Source organism: Scatophagus argus, chromosome 8 (assembly GCF_020382885.2).
Source record: "Scatophagus argus isolate fScaArg1 chromosome 8, fScaArg1.pri, whole genome shotgun sequence".
Taxonomy (NCBI): domain Eukaryota; kingdom Metazoa; phylum Chordata; class Actinopteri; family Scatophagidae; genus Scatophagus; species Scatophagus argus.
This window is the reverse complement of record NC_058500.1, coordinates 12,378,950-12,398,609: the sequence shown is the minus strand read 5'-3', so window position 1 is coordinate 12,398,609 and position 19,660 is coordinate 12,378,950. Positions and strand designations below refer to the sequence as shown.

Here is a 19,660-nt window from a genome sequence, read left to right as displayed (position 1 = left end):
AGTGCAGCTCTTCTCAAGGTGGATGTACGTAGGGCCCACGTCTGACCGGTCGTCGAAAGATGAAGGGGGTGGTGGGGGGAGGAGGAGGAGGAGGAGGAGGGTGGGGGGCGCCTGTGGTGGGGGTGGTTGAGTGGGAAGCTTGAAAAAAAAAGGAAAAAGAAAGAAAAGAGCAGCGTCTGTGACTGTGCCGGTCGAGCAAGCCAGCTGTAACCTTAGCTTAACGCATCCAAAGCACATGCCATAAGCCGGGTTTGAGCCTGCAAAAACCTGGGGGGGAAAAAAACACGCACGACTGCGAGAGAAATCCGATGAGAGGAACGGCTCAGAGAGAGTGAGCTGCCGTAGATTGTCCAAAGGGGCAGCGTTTCTCCTAGTTCCGGTTTGTCTGCCTGTGTGCGCTGTGCGAGTTGGGACCCTAAACAAAAGGCTGCCATCATCCTAAAGGAGATATTCTGCTGCGAGAGAGCCCGTCTGCTTGATGCTAACTAAACATGAGCTCCTATTTTGTTAACCCTCTTTTTTCTAAGTACAAAGGCGGCGAGTCACTGGAGCCAACTTACTACGACTGCAGGTTTCCACAAAGCGTTGCCCGCAGCCACACGCTGGTTTACGGACCGGGAGCAGCCGCACCGGGCTTTCAGCACCCGTCCCATCATGTGCAGGACTTTTTCCACCACGGGACCACGGGGATCTCCAACCCCGGATACCAGCAAAACCCTTGCGCTTTGGCTTGCCACGGAGACGCAACGAAATTTTATGGATATGAAGCCCTTCCGAGGCAAACGCTTTATGGTACCCAGCAAGACGCAAGCCTAGCGCAATACCCAGACTGTAAATCGTCGAGCAGCTCTAACCCCGGAGAAGGACAAGGCCACTTAAATCAAAACTCCTCTCCCAGTCTTATGTTTCCTTGGATGAGACCCCACGGTCAGAATCATAGTTATTTCCTATTCTTTCTATGTTACTCTGTGTGTGTGTGTGTGCGCGCGCGTGCGCATGTGTGCGCGCGCGCCAGGGTGTGAGTATGTGTTTGTGTGCATGTGTGCTAAATATGCCTGAGTATACATGAGTTTGTCTCTTAACTATAAAACGAAATAAGTGAGGGAACATGATGAGGCACATACAACCTGTACTGCAGGCTGCTGTTACTCTGCAGCACATGTCCATACAGGGCTGAGCTGTTGCTTTCAAAAGTGCCTTTAAACACAGAAACGCTGATCACAGCTCATGACACCAGCTCTCTGAAGCCAGTTATCGTTGACATAAGATATTTACCAAAGTCTGAATGAACACACAAGGGAGAAAGACGAGTAAGTCATAGTTTAGAATACTGTAGTGCCACACACACACACACACACACAAACACACACGTTCACACAGGCCAGTAGCATGGAGAGTGACAGGAGGGTTAGCTGAAACACAACATGGTCCGAATCCGGGTTTTAGGGCTTTTGGGCCCAATGTGGCTCAGACTCATACAGTCCTAATCATAAGGGATTTGTGGATATTGCCTGTTCCATTCTTGGATCACTGTGATCAGGCTACATTAACTCCACACAGGTGTGAGCTTCATTTTTATCTACTCAGACAGATATTTATCATCAGCCTGTCCCCATCTGTTGCAGTGCAGCTTTAGCTCATCTCTGTCTTTTCTCATACTTTTCCTTCTCTACTTATTTTCCTTACGAGTGTCATTCTGTCTGTCTGTCTGTGTGTGTGAGAGAGAGAGACTGAAAACCTCCACCAGGCTTGTAAAGGCCCTCCCACTATAGCGAGGAAACCACACTAATTACATGTAGTTTAAATACAGATCTGAAATAGAGTATATTGATTTTTGGATTGGAGCAATTTGGCATCAATAAACTAATGGGAATATAGGACAATTTTGTCTAAATGTATAGATGTATGAATTAGTAACTAACAGCCATACTGTTTTGTGTATATCTGTATACATGCAGCACCTTCTCATATACTCACCCAGTAACTCTGTGGTGAAGTGTCCTGCAGACAGAACTATAAATGGTGCAAACTCAAGTGAAAAATGCAGTTAATTAGGAGATATTATTTAGAAATTCTGCACACAATATAAGCTCTGTTGCTTAGACATCACTGCTAGTGGAAAATCAAATTCACCTCACATTTTGCTCTCCATGAGCGAATATGAATTGGACGAAGTGGAAGCTAAATTAAGGAGCTCGACGATTAGTGTTCACACTGAAGGGGACAAAGTAAATTTAATTATTAGTCACATGAATGTTTTTTATTAAAAGGGAGGGGGGCGTGTTACGTCCAGCTAACCTCTGGCTTTATTTCATTCAAGCCCCAGGAAGACGGAATGGGAGGCAAACCTACAGTCGCTACCAAACCCTTGAACTGGAGAAGGAGTTTCTCTTCAACCCTTACCTGACCCGCAAGAGAAGAATCGAGGTGTCCCACGCCCTGAGCCTCACCGAGCGGCAGGTGAAGATTTGGTTTCAGAACAGGAGGATGAAGTGGAAAAAAGAGAACAACAAAGACAAGTTTCCGGGTCAGAGAGGAGAGGCTGAAGCCGAGGAAGAGGGCAACGAGGACGGTGAAGGGGAAGAGGCAGAAGAGAAAGAAGCGGAAGAGAAAGAGGAGACCAAGGAGTGATTTTATGGTCCTTTTTATGGTTATATGGCTTAAAAAGAGAAAAAAGAGAGGTCCCATAAACAGACGAAGAGTCACAAGGAGGCAGAGAGCGTCAACTTTATGACCACCATTTCATTTTGTCAAGAGGGAACAGGAATCCCTCCAATGTTGCTGTCATAAATAGACAAAATTCTTCCTTCTCACGGTTATCCTAACATTCGCGTTGGATTTTATTTTATTTTATTTTTTATTTTTCTGTAGAAACTACACACGACTGTGGCACATTATTTTCTTTGAGAGAAACTGTCGCCCCTTGCGAAAAAAAAGCGGGGGGTTAAATTTTAAAAAAAAAAAGCATGTTAGATTGGAAAATGGCTTAGCTGTTTTTTTTGTTTTTGTTTTTGTTTTTTTTTACAAATTTGCTTTTCATAACAACAGTATGAAACACATAGCCAAATCAGATCAAAACACGACCAACGCCGACCTGTGTTGTAAATAGATGACAGCCTACATTTAAAAAAAAAAACAACATTTCAGCCTTTCCGAAATTGTCCGCGAAATGTAGGCCTGTAACTTAGTAGTACGTGTTCAGACATCATCGCAGCAGTTACATTGGCTCACGGCCCGTGTATAAACCACAAGTTTTACTATTCTGATCGTTACTGTTTTACTCGTTTTCATGTGAACGGCCTAGACAAAGATAGCCATTAGCTCCTCAGACATCTTTTTCTAGGATTACCAGGGAAATGCAATCGTTTGAAATCCTTTGATGCTACCTAAACCTGGGGAAATTGCAATAGAGATTTCTGAATATAGAGATTTCATATGGTTTTAATTTTAAAAAGTGTTCTGTATCATCCTTATATTATTAAGTTATGTATGTAGCATTTACCCAATTTAAAAAAAAAAAAGTTAAAAAAAACAATATACACTTGTTGAAGACAATTTGTGAGTCTTGGGAAGACGATTAGCTCAAAGCCAAGCAAACAATTTTGAGATTGTACCACGGCACTACCTAAACTCAGAGCCTTGCCTTTGCTGAATTTATATTCCTCACTTGTGGCATCGCTCTGATTTGATTGCAAGCTATTTCCCCAACAACTAAAACTGCCTATAACGCACATTTACTGTGTATGATAATACCTGCTACATTTACAACGATTTTAAAGTAAGGGAATTTTTATTTTAATGTGCTGGTGATATAGCGTAGGCTAGTTGTTTTGCACTGAATATAATCTTTATGTACGTCTTGTTATATATTGATGTTAACAATATGCTCGTTTCCTGGTGTTTCTTCTGTGAAAGACGGAATTGTGTGTCCCCCCGCCATTGTTGATGTAAAGTCACAAATAAACAAGTTGGCTCACAGTCATTTCTGTTTTTATTGATATTACAGGAACCCCCCACCCCCCAACACACACACGCACGCATACAAATACATAAAAATTAGGAAAGTTTAGGCGCATTCAAGTGAACTGAAAAGCAAAGTGAAGTCGATCATATTCGACTTTTTTCTTCCCTTTTACTTCTTTCTTGCTGAGATGCGTTCACTGCTCAACACGAGCCTCAGCTTTTTCATATCGGAACGCTTCCACAAGTCATTTGAAACAAACGATCAAACACGTTAAATGAAGAAATGGCTAAACGTGTAGCTACGTTGATGTTTTGATGATGTTTTCATTTTCAGTCCATATGCTCCCATAACAGCCTACCGGCGGCGGCAGGGGAGGGAGCGGAAGCCTGCGACGGCTTAATGAATCGCCTCTTGACTAAAGTCAGCCTAATTTAAACTTTCCAACTTGTTCGATTAACAATGAGGGGGGAAACCGCCAGACATGCGTTTGCAGAGGTATCCCTTTACCTTTTAAGGAAAGTTTGCGGGTCCCATTAACAGCTTGCTATTCTCCAAAGCCTGAGTCGTGTTTGATTCATCCTCTTAATAAGAAACTTCCTGTCTTCAGGGGGGGACGCAAAGCTTTTCTTAATGAATCTTGGGATGAATAATGGCTGTTTGAGATGAGATGCACAAACATCAGGCGTGATGTTAATAATCAGACGAAATAATGCCAAAGCATGAGGGAGGCTTTATCTGTCTATACCGTGCACGTTGTGTAATACAGACAAGCTTCCGGAAATGAAAGCGAATAAGAGGCCAAGTGCAGGTAAACACCTTGTGTCTGCTCCTCTCCTGTCGAGCCGCTGCTTTTAGGCCGATCCTGTAGATTCAACGGAGGATTTGAGCAGCCAACGTCCGAGTTTTATGGAAGTGGCACAAAACTGCAGTGTGTCTCCGACGGCACAGCGCTGTGGGTCACTGGACATGTTGTTACGATAAATAAAATATCAGTACTCGTTCGATTATGTCGATAGAAATCTGATACGTCTGTGCAACGTGACCTCCTCCTCTTCCACCTACTGCATCCAACAGAATTTCACCTTTTCATTTTCCTGAAACACGAGATTCACTAATGTTATGAAGGCCAACAACAGGCTGCGTTTCAGCTGTGTCTTTTACGTGTTATTTTTATTTTTACAACTTTGATGTGTTGTTGGTACTACATCCCAGAGCCATATCTATCCGTGTACTTGTTTCAGTGTCGTGCAGTTCAATTATTCAAAACTCCTGGCTGCTTTGTATCAGTTCAGTTACAGACTATTTGAATAAGCTGAGGTGATGCAGTGGATGTGTACGTGAGAAGCTCAGAGTGCCAACACTCTGTACTGTAAGGTGTGAATGTTAGGAGGCTGTTATTTTGTTATTAGGTTTGTCCTTGATTTTAATTTAAAATGTTTTTTTTTAAAAAATCCCTTTAAAGTAGATTTGGGGATTTGCAAAACGAAGGCCTGAACGGAATCATGTAATTTTTTTTTAGATTTAGGAAAAACGGTACAAACAAACGAAGTTTATTAACAGCTGATTGCAATAAACTGTCGTTTCTTAATAGTTTTAGTTTGTCAGTTAAACGAAAAGAAACAGAGAGCGTTGATGCCGCTTGATTTGTAAACGAATGAAATGGAAACGAACGAAGAAGACTTTGGGATTGGATTTTGTCTGGCAGTGTAAGGCAGACTGGTCTACGCTGCTTACAGACTGCTTATTTTTTTCTTATTTCCATGTTTTTCCTTTAATCTAAATCCAAAGTGATACCACAAAAGTAAATTAGGGTCAAGTCTTGCAGATCTTCAGAGGGTTTTTTTTTCCTGCTCAGTTGTATTTTTCTGGATGAAGCCACGTTTCATCAAAGCGCAGCCTTTTCATCCAGGGTGTTTATTTCTCTATTTGCGCAGTGTGCAGTCTTTAGAAAATTCCGGATGTGTCACCAAGTCGCAGCTATTTTGCACCTCGGATGGACCCATTGTAAGGGTTGACATTACCAATAAAGTTTAGTGTACCTGCTGTAAACTTTATTGGCGGTGTAAAGGCGCGGCTGGGACGGCGCTGCATCTTTTGTCACCGTCTGCCGGGGCTCAGTGTTGAGATCACGGCCTGCAGGGACAAGATACACCTCACATCCAAGTATGTTACACACATTTCTTTGATTGTTTTATTCGTTACTTGCTATACGTTTCTTGATTTTCTCAGATTAAAGCGAAAGACGTTGCTTCAGTGGGGATTTATCAGGTAAAGCCTGCGTGTTTGGGCTCAAATTAAATGATGTCTCTTCGGTTGTTCTCTTCAGCTTGAATCCTCTTACTCTCAGCTGTATTCACTATGTGGATTTTGATGCCATGTGTTTTTTTTTTGAAGGTAAAGAAATCAGCTTATGACTCCGATGGTCGCCTCACGTTCTCCTTATTTTTAAGACTTCAAATTTGTGTCCGCCACATTTTTTCCTTCTCAGTGTGTGTTACTCCTGGATCCAATTGAAGGTTCTGACCAGATTTACAGTGTTTGTTGATTCAAAAGGTTGAATAGCTGCTGTGTGTATGTGTGTGTGTGTTTTCCCTGCAGGCTCGAACCGACCTTCCCTGCTTTTCAAGTTTTAAAAAAGAGAGGACCCCCCCCCACCTTAAGCCATTTCGTTAAATTTGACACAATCCTCTCATTTTGCTGCTCGTGGAGGATCTAGTTCATGTTAGGTGTGAACAGTGAAACCTGACGTGTGCTTACTGCCATGTAATGCGCCCTGAGATCAGTCAGAGACAGAGGCCCAGTATGGATGTATAGTTTTGCCTAATTGAGGTTTAATTAGTTTAATCTCTTCGTGTCTCTCCCTCTCTCTCTGTGCTTCTTTTGCCCTCCCTCGCTTTCTCACTCACACGGTTTTATTTCCCATTTGCTTTGGGGTACATCATGGCATACAGCTTGTCCACCAGGGGAACTGTCATATTTTTGACGCACATCTAATTTGACATATGGGAAATTTCAGCATCGCGCTCCACATCGTGTAGCAGTTTTTAGATTTGTGCAGTCCAGAAAAAAAAAATAGAAAAAAAAGGAAAAGACGGGGAAAGATGGGTGCAAACATTCCTGGTTGTTAAAGGGAGAAATTTACAGCTGAGTAATAAAAGTTTACGACTGAATCTTTTCCGCCATTGGCTGCAGCGAACCACGTGGCACACGCTCTATGAACATGAACTTTATGCTGTTGTCTATTCTCTGGTCCTTCCCTTGTATCAGCAGCAGACTAAGCTGGGCGTAGAAACGTCCTTTTTCTTTAATATAATAAACGCTGCACGGTTCTGTTAGCGCTGCTTCGTGTCATATTCATCCGTTCTCCGACTTCCTGACAGCGGGATCTTCGGGACAGTCGCCGCCTCTACCAGCCGCTGTCTGCGTTTGTCCCCACCGGAGGCAATAAAGCCGAGACTGGGAATGGAGAAAAGAGGAGCCAGCAAGCCTGTCAGAAAAGACTTTACCCGGCGAACAGACATCCTCTGTCTCCACAAGCTCCTCAACGCCGAGGGTTGAACACAGCCCGACAGCAGACCGGAGATGTGCGTTGTGTTGATACTCCCCTCCTCGCCATCGTGACCCCTCAGCTGCTGTGTTGGACCACAGTGAAGCCCCAGGCTTCGGAGAGCCTGCTAAGGTAAGATTACACAAATCTCTATCACGCTTTCTCCATGTTTTCATGTTGTGTTTAGAAATCGGCCGGTGATTGCTGGGTTGACATGATGAATGATGCAGGAGTGTGTGTGTGTGTGTGTGTGTGAGAGAGAGAGAGAGATCATGGGAAGGCGTAGGAGTCTGTTCTGTGTAGTTGTGACCTGACCTGTAGCCTGGGAGGCTGCTTATGCCCAGAGCGGCTTTCATTACACAGCCATTACACCTTTGTGCTGGCTGCTGGAGCAGCACCTGCGTGTATATGGTCGCTTTAGCTCACATTAGCCGAGCATTTCAGAGCTGCTGTGCCAATCGGTTGTAATAAATTTCCCACTGATAGTAAACTTTGTCATCACTCACAGGCCCTTCTGACCAGGCAGTGACAAATTACAATTCAGAGCTGGCTGATGTGCTCTAATTATTTCCTGTTTCCATTCTCATTGTCACTCGTTGTATTCACCGTGTGCCAACAGCTTGAATAACATAAGCAATTTAACACACACAACATACGGCACATTGGCTCTAATATGTACACACTGTCTCCCCTTGTGGCTGACGGCAGTGCCCCCTAGCGACTACAAATGCTGCATGTGGAAGTGGGCGGGTGTTGAGCCTTGTTGTTTATGGCTGCTGGTTTTCGGCGGCAGTCCACTGCGGATGTCAGCTGACCCAGCGGTTGCCAGCGAGTACCACGCGAGCTGAGGAGTGTTTCTGAGTGTCTGGTTTGTTGTCACCTTGTAGACTGGAAGATTTGTCTGCGTGTTTGTTTTTATCTTGTTGCTGTTCACGTATGGCATGCAGTGATTTGTTTGTGAGTTGTTGCTCTGTGACATAATCACTGACGACGTTATGAGATGCAGAATGAGGTTTTATTTGCATTGTGAGCAAAGGAAGTCATCACAGATCTCTTGTTAGTCATCAAAACCAGCAGCAATAACAGCATTCATTTTAACATTAGTGAAGAGGGTGAGCTACATATAGTAAATCATACATGAATGTCGTCAAATAGTGATCAAATACACTCCAGTTTTTATATTTATTGCCTGCATTTTGACGAATAAATAAATAAATGTAGTTTAATTTCACATAATTTCTTATTAACAGAATGTGGAACAGCATAAAGTTGGGCCTGAAAACAAGCTTTGAGCATAAAGTATACGTTTGAGAGAGAGAGAGAGAGAGAGAGAGGGAGTGTGTGTGTGTGTGTGTGTGTGTGTGTGTGCGTGCGTGTGTGTGTGTGCGCGCACACGCGCAACCAAAGATCATGTGTGAAAAATGAAATTCAAGGTAGGGGATGCTAATTTATCCTCCCCTAAAATTTCAAAACAAAGTAGTTTGTAATTGTAGAAGTGTCCAAAGGCACCTCAGTGTGTGTGTGTGTGTGTGTGTGTGTGTGTGTGTGTCAGACTGCACCACTTCTGTTGCGCCTGTGAAGTTGAAAGCGTCTGTTTGGACAAAGCTCAGCGTCAATGAGGTTTATTATTGTCTGTGCAGAGACAAAAATATTTTTAAAGTGATGTCGTGTGTTTCTTTCTCCTGCCGAAGCAGCTGAAGCACAGCAGTTCTGCGTTTCAATTTTGTGAAATACAACTTAAGGCCAAAGCCTCCGCAGTGGAAGCCTTTAAAGTCTGATGACCTACTGTTACACACGTTGTTTGCTTTTCCCTTATGAAACATTGCTGTTGCAATGGATCGTGTCCGCTGCTGCCCAGCACTATGCCTGCAAAGAAAGGGAGAGAGGGGGGAGAGAAAGAAGGAAAGAGAGAGAGAGGGTCCATTTAATATATGCCATTTGGGTTGTTAGGTAAATCTTGGTTTAAAATAAGAGGGGAAAACCACAGTCTATTGTTTTGCCCTGCAGTGTTTTTTGAAACCAGAGATAGGCTCCCATAAAACTCCATGAAGTCATGAATCTGTCCGCATCACCACATTTAGAACCTCACTTTCAAATCCCGACAGGGCAAAAAATTTTGCCTACTAATGGTCATAATTTATGATGTGTGGATCAACATGCGCTCATTGGGCAACAGCTTCCTGAGTGCTTAACGAGCATAAAGTCGAACACTTCCGGACATTAATTGGGCCAGCCAGCGATGGTAAAGTGCTTATAGAGGGCTTTACATTGTTAGTATGTGAATTACTCCTTATTAGTAAGGTTAGAAGCGGGGGAGAGGAAAAAGCATCGGGGGGCTAACCAGACTTCTCCTCCCTCGTCGTGTTTTTAATCATGGCTGATAATGTAGAAATTTAACAGGTCCCATATTACTAATACTGATTCATGTCGTGATGCTGGATAACGATGTGCATCTATAAACATGTGGAAGAGAAACAAGCGATAGTCTCGCGCATGGGCCCTGTTGTGTTGCAGGGGAGCAGCCTGTTAAAGTTAGGCCTTCAGCAGAAGAACCGGTTCAAGAGCAAATCTGAAACCGATCAGGCATGAGAGGAACTGATCTGAGAACCAATGGAATAAAAATAATAATAATAGTCATGATAATATCAATAGTGATAATAATAATCACGCATCATCTGTTTCTAGCCCAGCATTCGTAGCCATAATTGCGCATTCACAGTAGATAACTGCAAATTAAGGACGTATAATATTCATTGATTAATTATTCATGCTAATTATTAATATCCATGGTTAATACTTTGTATCAGGCTATTGTTAATAATTTATTATTTTCGTTTTAGACCTTCCTGGGTCTTTCGTTCATCGCTGGCCATAATTTCCCTGTAAAGATCGTGGAAACATGGACCAAACGGCTTCTTTCCTCCCTGCATCAAAAGCCGCGCATGTGATTTGCCTCTCGGGCCGCAATAAAACACTAAAACACGAGGGAAACAATGACCTTTCTAATTCTGCACACTGGCTCAGCCTCGGCTGCATTCCAGCCTCTCCAGTCCACACATTGGCTTTAGTGTTCAGCCTTTATTTACAACCTAAACTTTATGGACCAGCGTGTTTTTTCTGGACTGCTGCGAATAACATTTTAGGTAAACGTGCGTTATGGAACCCAAATCATTTAAATACAGTTTTAGTTAGAATATATATTTCGAATGTTCTTCTAAATTTAAAAGCTTTTTCTTTTTCTTTTTCTTTTTTTTTACAATGAATAAATGATGACAGCAGTTTGGTGCGGAAAACAGAAATTGTCCTAATGAAACATCCTGCACACCGTGAGGTTTGATAAAGTTGACTACCAAACACCAAATTTATGACGTTTTTGGCTTCATTTTTATTATTTGAATTTAAATTCAAATTTCAGATTGCATTCAGATTGCATTGAAGTGACGAATAACCATGTTTTTATGTTTTCTGTAATACTGTTTGGCCCTTATCGTCCCCTCTGTGGGTTAAAATTTAGATATTAAATGTGACTCCCAGTAGTTTCATTCTGCTGTATATGAGTTCTGTTCTGTTCCATCATCCGCTAATTCGTTACTTGATGTGAAAGTGAAGAGGTAACGATGATCCCTGGTCTGCAGTGGTGGCACATCACAGCCTCCAACTTTTACGCTTTATTTGCCTCAAATTTGTGCGTCGCGGATGTCACATATGGCCACGAATAAGGTGAAGGGTCGCTTTTATTGCACCAGCTACTTCCTTCTCTTTGTTCTTGTCTCTTTTATGGGCTATTCAGGATCCAAAACAACAGAGCAAACAGTGTTGCACGTTTAGTCTGCAAGTATTCACCCTATTGAAGAAATCAATGAGCTGGACCAATAGGCTGCTGCAGCCAGAGCGACTTCGTTTGAACAGACATTTTCTGTAACTCTATTGATTATTTTATTGCTATCTATTATGGCCTGCTGCGAAAAGCCAAGATAATGTGAATTATATTGTTTCGGATGAATGTGTGTAACTTTTACTTATTGTGCTGTTTAAATGCGCTTGATTTTAGAAAATTAAATACCGGTGGTGTGTGAAAACGCGCTCTCATCGATTGTACGAAAATAATTTAATTATGGGAATTACAGGCAAACAGAGAGTGAGTGAAACTGGTCTCTTTAATATCATCAATGTGGAATTTTTACGCACTTAACTTTACGCAGGCATCGCACTTCGCACAGACAGGCGCTTAAGTTTTGCTGGGTTTTTACAGAACGCCTCTGAACTAATTTCCAAACCCGTCACTTGCTGCTGAGATAATTATCGGTTTCTCTTTGCTCTCTGTGTGTCAGAGGAATGTCGAAGTTTTATCATAACAGGGAGGAGGGGAAAAAAACTGGAACATCTGCATAAGCATTTGCACTTTACTGTAATTCAGCTGTAAGTTTTGTGCGTAAAGCTGAAAGCATGCTCTTTAATACCACGAGTTAACGAGACTGTACCTGAGAGTCATCAGCTCAGAGTGAACACCGGGCACAAGTTGGCCTGTGGAGGATTTTATCTGACGTGTGCCGGACGGTCGCATAACTGATTGGGTTTTTGCAGAGACTGATCTTCTCAGACGCAGTTCTTTAGCCTACTAGTCGGCCGGACCTTCACACGCTACTTCCTTTTGCTTTCTGTCTTCACATGCTGTGCACTGCTTTCATTTCTGAGCCTGGGAGATTGCTGCTCGTGTTGCAGGGCTTTGCTGCAGAGATAGTTGTTGGTGAGCTGGGGAACGTCACTTGTTTTATTGCCCTCACAGAAGAGAGACCATAAACGCATTCTTACCACCTACACCCTCCCCCAGTTCACTGCAAAAAAAAAAAGCATGGAAATTGCTCACAAGCCAGATAATTCATGCACAATGGCAACATTAACAGTGTGCTGGAAACTCGTCAGTATGGCTGAGATAAACAATAAATGCAAATATTCGTGTTAGTCCTCACAGGCAGTCGGCACGTCCTGTGGGATGAGAGCATGTAGGTGTTGTAGCCCACATCTCTGCAGTGGTGTTGTGAAATTAAAACTGAGTCTGGGACACAGACACACACACACACAAACGTAAACACAAGAACTCAGTACCACGGGAAGGGTTTTTGCTTTAAGAAAATGAAATTAGTCGCCAATTTTCTGAATTGCTCTCATTAACTCCACCGCTGGAGTTAAGCTCATATGTGTTATTATGTAGATTTTCCGCCTTCCTTTGAATGTGATCACTGTTCTGAATGACATTGTCCACGTTTTGCATCATACTTTCTCCCTAAACGCCAATTCTTCTCAAACTTGAGTGAAAAACGTCTCATCCAGCCAAGCTGCACAGTGTGCCACTCCAACTCTACGTTGTGTTTATCGGCATTTAGCACTAATGTTCAAGCTCTGAGCTAAAAGCTACAGTTTCTCCTCAACTCCTGCCTCTCAATTGGTGGAGAACGGTCAGCTGACATTGTCATATTGTCTCTCACCGAGCCAAGCCTCGACTATAACACTCGGGTTTGTGCGTCTTAACCGGAGATTGGAAATTAATAATATTGAATCCTCAAAGTAGCCCACGTCCAGTTAGAGAGGCAGAAAGTCGAGGAAAAAAAGAAGACCTTGGAGAAAGGTGTGGTTGGTTGACACAGACGGGAAGGAGATTTACTGAGAAGGAGATTGAAAAGAGACCGATAAAGAAGTGGGGAGAGTTGGAGAGAGGGTTACAAGCAAGGTATGAATTCTTATTTCGCAAACCCGTCGCTCTCCTGCCATTTATCCGGTGGTCAAGATGTTCTGCCTAACGTACCCCTAAACTCCACCACCTATGACACAGTCAGACATTTTTCGTCGTACGGTGCTGCTGTGACCCAGAATCGGATATATGCACCTTTCTACTCTCCTCAAGATAATGTCGTTTTTGGGTCTGGCAGGGCACAGTATGAATATGGATCAAACGTGTTTCTTCAAGACAAGGACGTGCTCCCCAGCTGCAGACAAACAAACATGGGACTCAATACACAAAGCCACATTGCTCAAGAGTACAGTTTGGATCAAGGAAGGGCAGGAGCGCAGGAGCAGAAAAGCAACATCCCGATCTACCCGTGGATGCAGCGAATGAACTCACACAGCGGTGAGTTTTACTACGACAAATAAATTAAGGAAATGGGCCAGTTTTACGATATGTCTTACCAAGAGAGTAAGTTACTTTTTATGGCCCCATAAAACATTACTGTATCCCCTCGACCTGTAGATGGGCCTTTGCATGTGCAAACAAACAGCTTTCATTTTAAGACAGATATAGTAGCCATAATCAGTAGCGTGAGGCAGAGAGAATATATTACGCTGCTTTCATTATTCTAGATTACATAAGCAATGAGGTCCTTCGAGGTGGGATTACAGTTAAAATTGGTTCATTTTGCTTCGTGGATTTTGCTCGCAATTATGATTCCTATAGCAAGATAAAACTTAAGCTAAACTGCCACAAAGTATTATTAGACCACAGAGAACATAGGCGTGTTTTTTTATTTTATTTATTTATTTTATTGTCAAATGTGACTTCGCCTTGCAAATTACTTAAATCAGTGTTTGCACTTTGTATCTCAGCAGGCGTTGGGTACGGGACAGACAGACGCAGAGGACGTCAAATATACTCTCGTTACCAAACACTTGAGCTGGAGAAGGAGTTTCATTTCAACCGCTACCTGACCAGGCGCAGACGCATCGAAATCGCAAATGCGCTTTGTTTAACAGAGCGGCAGATCAAAATCTGGTTTCAGAACCGACGCATGAAATGGAAGAAAGAGAGCAATCTGACCTCCACGGTGACTGGAAGTGAACAGACAGGAGCCTCTCAAGAGGAGCGAGAGGAACGCAGTGGCGCAATGGAAGAAGAGAAGGATGAGGACAAGAAGAAAGAGTAGTTCAAATATGGAAGAAGAGGAAGGAGACGAACACCTAATGACCATTAAAACCCAACATAACTACCTAAAAAAATATCTACATGGACTTGAGAGCGACTTCACTGCATGATGGCTACCCCGCAGCTCTCCCACTTATATCCCACGTTGACCACAGGAGTGTTAAGCCTTAGAAATCCAAATTATTTCAGCCACAGTATGGCCCCTGTGACATTTGGAGCGCTGATTTTTTTTTATTATTATTATTATTGCAATGTCACACGTGTAATGTGAAAATAAAAAGAAGTATTAATTTCTATGTTATTTCCCATGCCAGTAAAATCTGTGTATTTATCCCCCCACACTCCATCCATCACTGTGAACTCTTTGATCACCTCACAACATACAGTGTTGGTCAGACTTTGCTCGATATTGTACATGCACATTCCACGGGAGGAGAGGAGCGGGCGGACACATCACACTATAATCTACTACCTTACTTGAATCGTCCGCGGAAAAAAAGGTGTCCTGCATAAACGTGAAAAGTTGCACGGAATATAGACCACGGTCCACACACACAACTGAAATGCCTGTATATATAAGCAACAGTTTATTATGTCGATTCTGTGAGGACTTATGTGCATTTACCCGCTTTGATAGACGCTGCATAACATACAAAATGCGCTTAGCCCCCCTCCCTTTTTTTGACCATTTGACACAATAGATTTGTACGCTAGTAATTCTTCACTTTTGTTTGGGAGTTACGGAATTCATGTTTTGTCATATGTGTGTATCATGGAATAAAATATTTGTAAAACTTTCACCCTCGTTCTGTGGTTTATGGGGAACGTTGTGCTTTCTGAGTCAGGAGACCGAAAGTTTTCTCAAAATGCGCACCACACACGGTGCGTGATTGTGGAAGCTTTATGGCCATGACCTTTATGGCCAGCAGAGGCTGTAAAAGGGGGCAACAAACATACTAATGAAGTGATTTTAAAGCAAAAAAATCTTCTTTGGCCTCTTAAATACTAAACATTTAGCTTGGTGTTTGGCATCATAAGGCCACGGGAATAAGCGATTGCCCGGTGCTCAGTCAAACACTGACTTTCAGCGACATCCAACGTCCAAGTCCCCTATACGTGTGAATACCTTTTAACCGACTGGACGCGTTTTTATTATCATTATCAGTATTATTATCATTACCATTATTAATGTTATTGCTATTATTATTATCGGGGAGTGTTTGTGGACTCGCGGTGTGTCAGGGGCAGAGAGCTCTGGCCGGTCCTGACCGCCCTGTCCCATACCAGACACCAGATGACGCTCTTGTCTTACTGTCCTGCCCTTTTTTTTGCGCTAAAGAGCCCTGCCTGGTCCTGAACAACCAACAGCTCAAAGTTTACCGGACACGTTTCTCCTATTCATCAATATCCCCATTGAGTATCAAAGCCAATTTATGACTGGCCAACATGTGCACGTGATCCCATACAAATACCCCATATTTGGGCAGCGCACGTCGGATCAAGAATTAAAAAAAAGATACCAAAGCCTACTCCACCTATAAATCCTGGATTATTTTTTTGGGCAGACAGCTCTGAATTTTCCAAAAGCGGCTACAAAGAAAAGCAATGATCAACAAAAACAAGGAAATAACCGCAACAAGCAACACGCAGCCCTCTCTAGTTTTTTAGAAAGAAAGTATCGCTGATAGTTCAAAATGAGCTCTTATGTTGACTGCTCCAATCTCAGGCAAACAAGCGAGACAACTTCTCCTAACACTATGTTTAGTTTCGATCTGTCTGGGCGCAGGTCCAGCCGTTATGAGGGTGTTAATGTGAACGGGGCATTCACTTGTCCCGTCCCCACGACCTCTGTTGAACGGGAGGAGATGAAAACTAGCCTGCGTGGCAATACGGATACTCCTCTCCCGTCAGGACCACAGATAACCATGGTCTCCAGTAGCTCGTCCGTGGACCCAAGCGGGCTCAAATACGGCAGCGCCACGCTGCTGGGACTAGGGGCAGACAGAGACCCGGAGAGGAGCGCAAAATCCGGCGGCAACAAGAGCCAGGAGAGCGGGAGAAACGCGGAGAACACGCAAACGGTGAAACAAAACACAAAAGTGACCCAGCGTCCGGACAGTGAGCAGCGACCACAGATTTATCCATGGATGACAAAACTGCACATGAGCCACGGTAAAGTTTGCCTATTTTCTAAAGTGCAGCTAAGATGCTTTCCCTTATTCACTCTTTACGCTGCAACGCTTCTTTTCGACCGTTCCAGTTTCCCCTCTTGAGTTTTATAGGCCAAACGCAGGAAATAATAAAAACTCGCGGTCATAAATTTTATGACAAAGGCATCCATTGCTCGTAAACCTGCTCTGTTACGGTGAAGAGGTGATCTGCGGGGTGATTTATGGTGGTATAATTGGATAAGAGAACAAAACTGTGATAAAACTATGAAATAATATTTACAAATCCAACTGAAAGTATTAGTGCACTGCCTTGCTTCGTTTATACTTTTAGTCAAGCTCCATGTTTTTGCACTGTCAGACTGTGTGGGAGAAGCTTTAGCCTTAAATTGAACTCTGGGAAGCACCAATGCCCTGACCCAATCGTGAACTTTTCACCTCTAAAAGATTTGAATAGGCGTCCCATGCGCTGGAACCACTGGCTGACTGTTTAGGCTGCAGATGGACAGTGAGCGCATTTGCTGCAGAAAGAAGCTCCTTCTGTTTTGCGTTATGCCAACAACACAGCAGGGATTTTAAAAAATATTTCTGTCCAATGGCAAAGGTCTGTTGCTTTAGTTAGCTCGCCTGTGTCTGAGCGCGTCTATAAATAGGAGAATATATCTGGCAAATATCAGCTTCCATATTCTAATCCAACCACATTAAATTTTACAGATCTGTTTATCCTCCCACGATATTATAGTCGTGTGCAGCGATGTTAGGCCGAGACCAGTGTTTACAGGGATGCCAACACGTTATTAGTCATCCCATTTTACATATCAGGATATGAAACGAGTCCTTAAGTACTAATCTCGTGTATTTCTGACGTTTTAATGTGAAAGGATCTCCAGGGCCCTCCTCCTTTGAACCGAGTCTATTTATTGGGGCTTGTTAACTATCCTTATCAGCCTGTTATCATTTTTTCATACCACAAATCCAAACGAAATAATATCACGTTAAATAAGGTTGCATGAACATATTTGGTCCTTTAGAGGATGCTGGAAGGGGACATAAATTCGTAGATTTGTGGCTGTAATTCTTATTTTTATGGATAACCACACATTTTTTTGAAAAAAAATGTTAGAATAATATTAGCCTATCATTCTATTTATTTAACACTGCAATGCTGCTGAAAGCTAACTGATTTTAATACCACTTCAGAATCGGAGGGTAAGCGGTCCAGGACCAGTTACACCCGCTACCAGACTCTGGAGCTGGAGAAAGAGTTTCACTTCAACCGGTACCTGAGCCGCCGCAGGCGCGTAGAGATCGCCCACACCCTGTGTCTAAACGAGAGGCAGATCAAAATCTGGTTCCAGAACAGACGAATGAAGTGGAAGAAGGACTCAAAGATCAAAGTGAAGGAGTAGAAGTGCACCAGTGGAAGGGTGGGGGAGAGCATGCAGCACGTTTTCAGCCCCACACACTGCACAGTGCTGGAGTGCCGCCTGACCTCCGGATGAACTGCTAGGAGCAATGACATCATGACACCGCTCTGTGTGCTTCATCACCAATTATGTGTCACTTGCTGCAGTTTGGGACCTAATGTATTGAATATCATTCACTTTGATCAATCGGTTTACATTTCTAAATTAATTTGCTGCCCATGCGATGATAACCTCACTTTGCTGCACGAAGGGGACACGAGGTTGAGGGGAGCTGGGAGTCCTTCACGCTGCGAGGCTTCGCGCTGCGGTGCACTGAGAGGCTGCACAAAGCTACTCATAATCCGTGTTTTTAATTAGGATGAAAGTAGTGGAGGCTGGGTGACAGTCTGCATCATTTTTTTCAGCTCTGTATCGTCATCCTTTGATAAAACTTTAAGGTCGACCAATCAAATAAAGACAAAATATTGGACTTGCTTTGGAAATCACACGATTATGGGCAACAGTTTTACGCCACTAAACAAAGCAACACTGCTCTTCCTCCTCTTCTCTTGTCACTTTACTTTCTAACAAGTTGCAGTGGACACAAGTTAGGGCGACCGGACGTGTGATGTGTTCAGTGAGCTAATATGTTTTTTGAGTGGAAATCTGTCAAGGCATCATCCGTGTTGTCTGTCATATGCCTGTGAATCCAAGTCCTTCTGTGTCATTCAGCGAGTGTATGTGATGATATTGTGATGTGCAATGCAGCCATGTTTTCTGTCCTTCTGTAAACTTAAGGTGCCCGGTTTAGCCTACACAAGGCCCAGAATAACTGATAGATGCCTCAGTTGTTGATTGTAACCAATAAAGACTCGTTATTAAAAGTAAAAATACTCAATATTCACATTTCTGTTGTTATTTCTGGTATCAGGGGTTGGGAGCGGAATCACACGGTTTGGCGTGTATTTCTGTAACTTTCGTGCAGTAAATGCACTGAATTAAACTGCTGTACAAATTGTAACTTTTTTTAAAAAAATATATATATATCTATATTTCCCTTTTGTTTATTCCTCCTGATCAAGTTTTTACTTTGGCTCGAAATCCACAGATTATCAGCCTGACAAACGCGCTCTGAAGTTTAAGGGCCCTCATAAAACTTTATTGCCTCCTTTTCCACCACAGGCAGACTCCGTTTCCTGTTTTGTCAGGGAAGGAAAGGGCTAGCCTGTGATAACACTCACCCACAACACAACGTGGATGCAATACTTTGGTTTCCTGTGGCCGCACACTGACGCGCCGTCACTGTCGAGGCCATATGGCAACTTTATGATATCGCCCTGCTCTTTAATCTGGCGTCATTACACTGTAGTTAAAACAACACTATCTGTCGGTATGGAGGACATAAAATCATGCCAGTTGCTGGGTGTCTGTATTCGGTAGCAGCTTTTGTAGTAGTAGTAGTAGTAGTACACCGCAGTGTAGCCCGAGGTTATTAGGTAATTTCTCTAAAGCACTACTTAAAGAAAATAAAAATCAACTCACCTCCCAAACTAATAGCTTCCTATTCAACTTCCTTGACGGTTATGAGAAGCGGTCAGCGCAGCGTCCACTTACCCTGCGCCGTGTTAGGCCTAACCTATACGTGGACAATGTATTGAA

General features: G+C 43.0%; 3 protein-coding genes across 4 annotated transcripts; all 3 read left to right on the top strand.

Annotated features, from left to right (window-relative positions):
- Nucleotides 1-56: 56 nt before the first annotated feature.
- hoxc8a (homeobox C8a) lies at nucleotides 57-4,027 on the top strand. Its single transcript, XM_046396228.1, has 2 exons — nucleotides 57-927; nucleotides 2,321-4,027. The coding sequence occupies exons 1-2, from the start codon at nucleotides 492-494 to the stop codon at nucleotides 2,629-2,631; spliced, it is 747 nt and encodes a 248-aa protein (XP_046252184.1). The 5' UTR covers nucleotides 57-491; the 3' UTR covers nucleotides 2,632-4,027.
- A 6,957-nt stretch (nucleotides 4,028-10,984) lies between these two features.
- hoxc6a (homeobox C6a) lies at nucleotides 10,985-15,225 on the top strand. 2 transcript variants are annotated; one of them, XM_046396229.1, is made up of 2 exons: nucleotides 10,985-13,638; nucleotides 14,112-15,225. In XM_046396229.1, exons 1-2 carry the CDS (start codon nucleotides 13,242-13,244, stop codon nucleotides 14,426-14,428), a joined length of 714 nt encoding a protein of 237 aa, XP_046252185.1. In that variant the 5' UTR covers nucleotides 10,985-13,241; the 3' UTR covers nucleotides 14,429-15,225. The 2 variants fall into 2 exon arrangements, with proteins under 2 accessions (XP_046252185.1, XP_046252186.1); XM_046396230.1 differs by having other exon boundaries at nucleotides 10,986-13,638; nucleotides 14,115-15,225.
- A 736-nt stretch (nucleotides 15,226-15,961) lies between these two features.
- On the top strand, nucleotides 15,962-18,930 carry hoxc5a (homeobox C5a). Its single transcript, XM_046396231.1, has 2 exons — nucleotides 15,962-16,599; nucleotides 17,796-18,930. Exons 1-2 carry the CDS (start codon nucleotides 16,122-16,124, stop codon nucleotides 18,002-18,004), a joined length of 687 nt encoding a protein of 228 aa, XP_046252187.1. The 5' UTR covers nucleotides 15,962-16,121; the 3' UTR covers nucleotides 18,005-18,930.
- The last annotated feature ends 730 nt before the right edge of the window (nucleotides 18,931-19,660 follow it).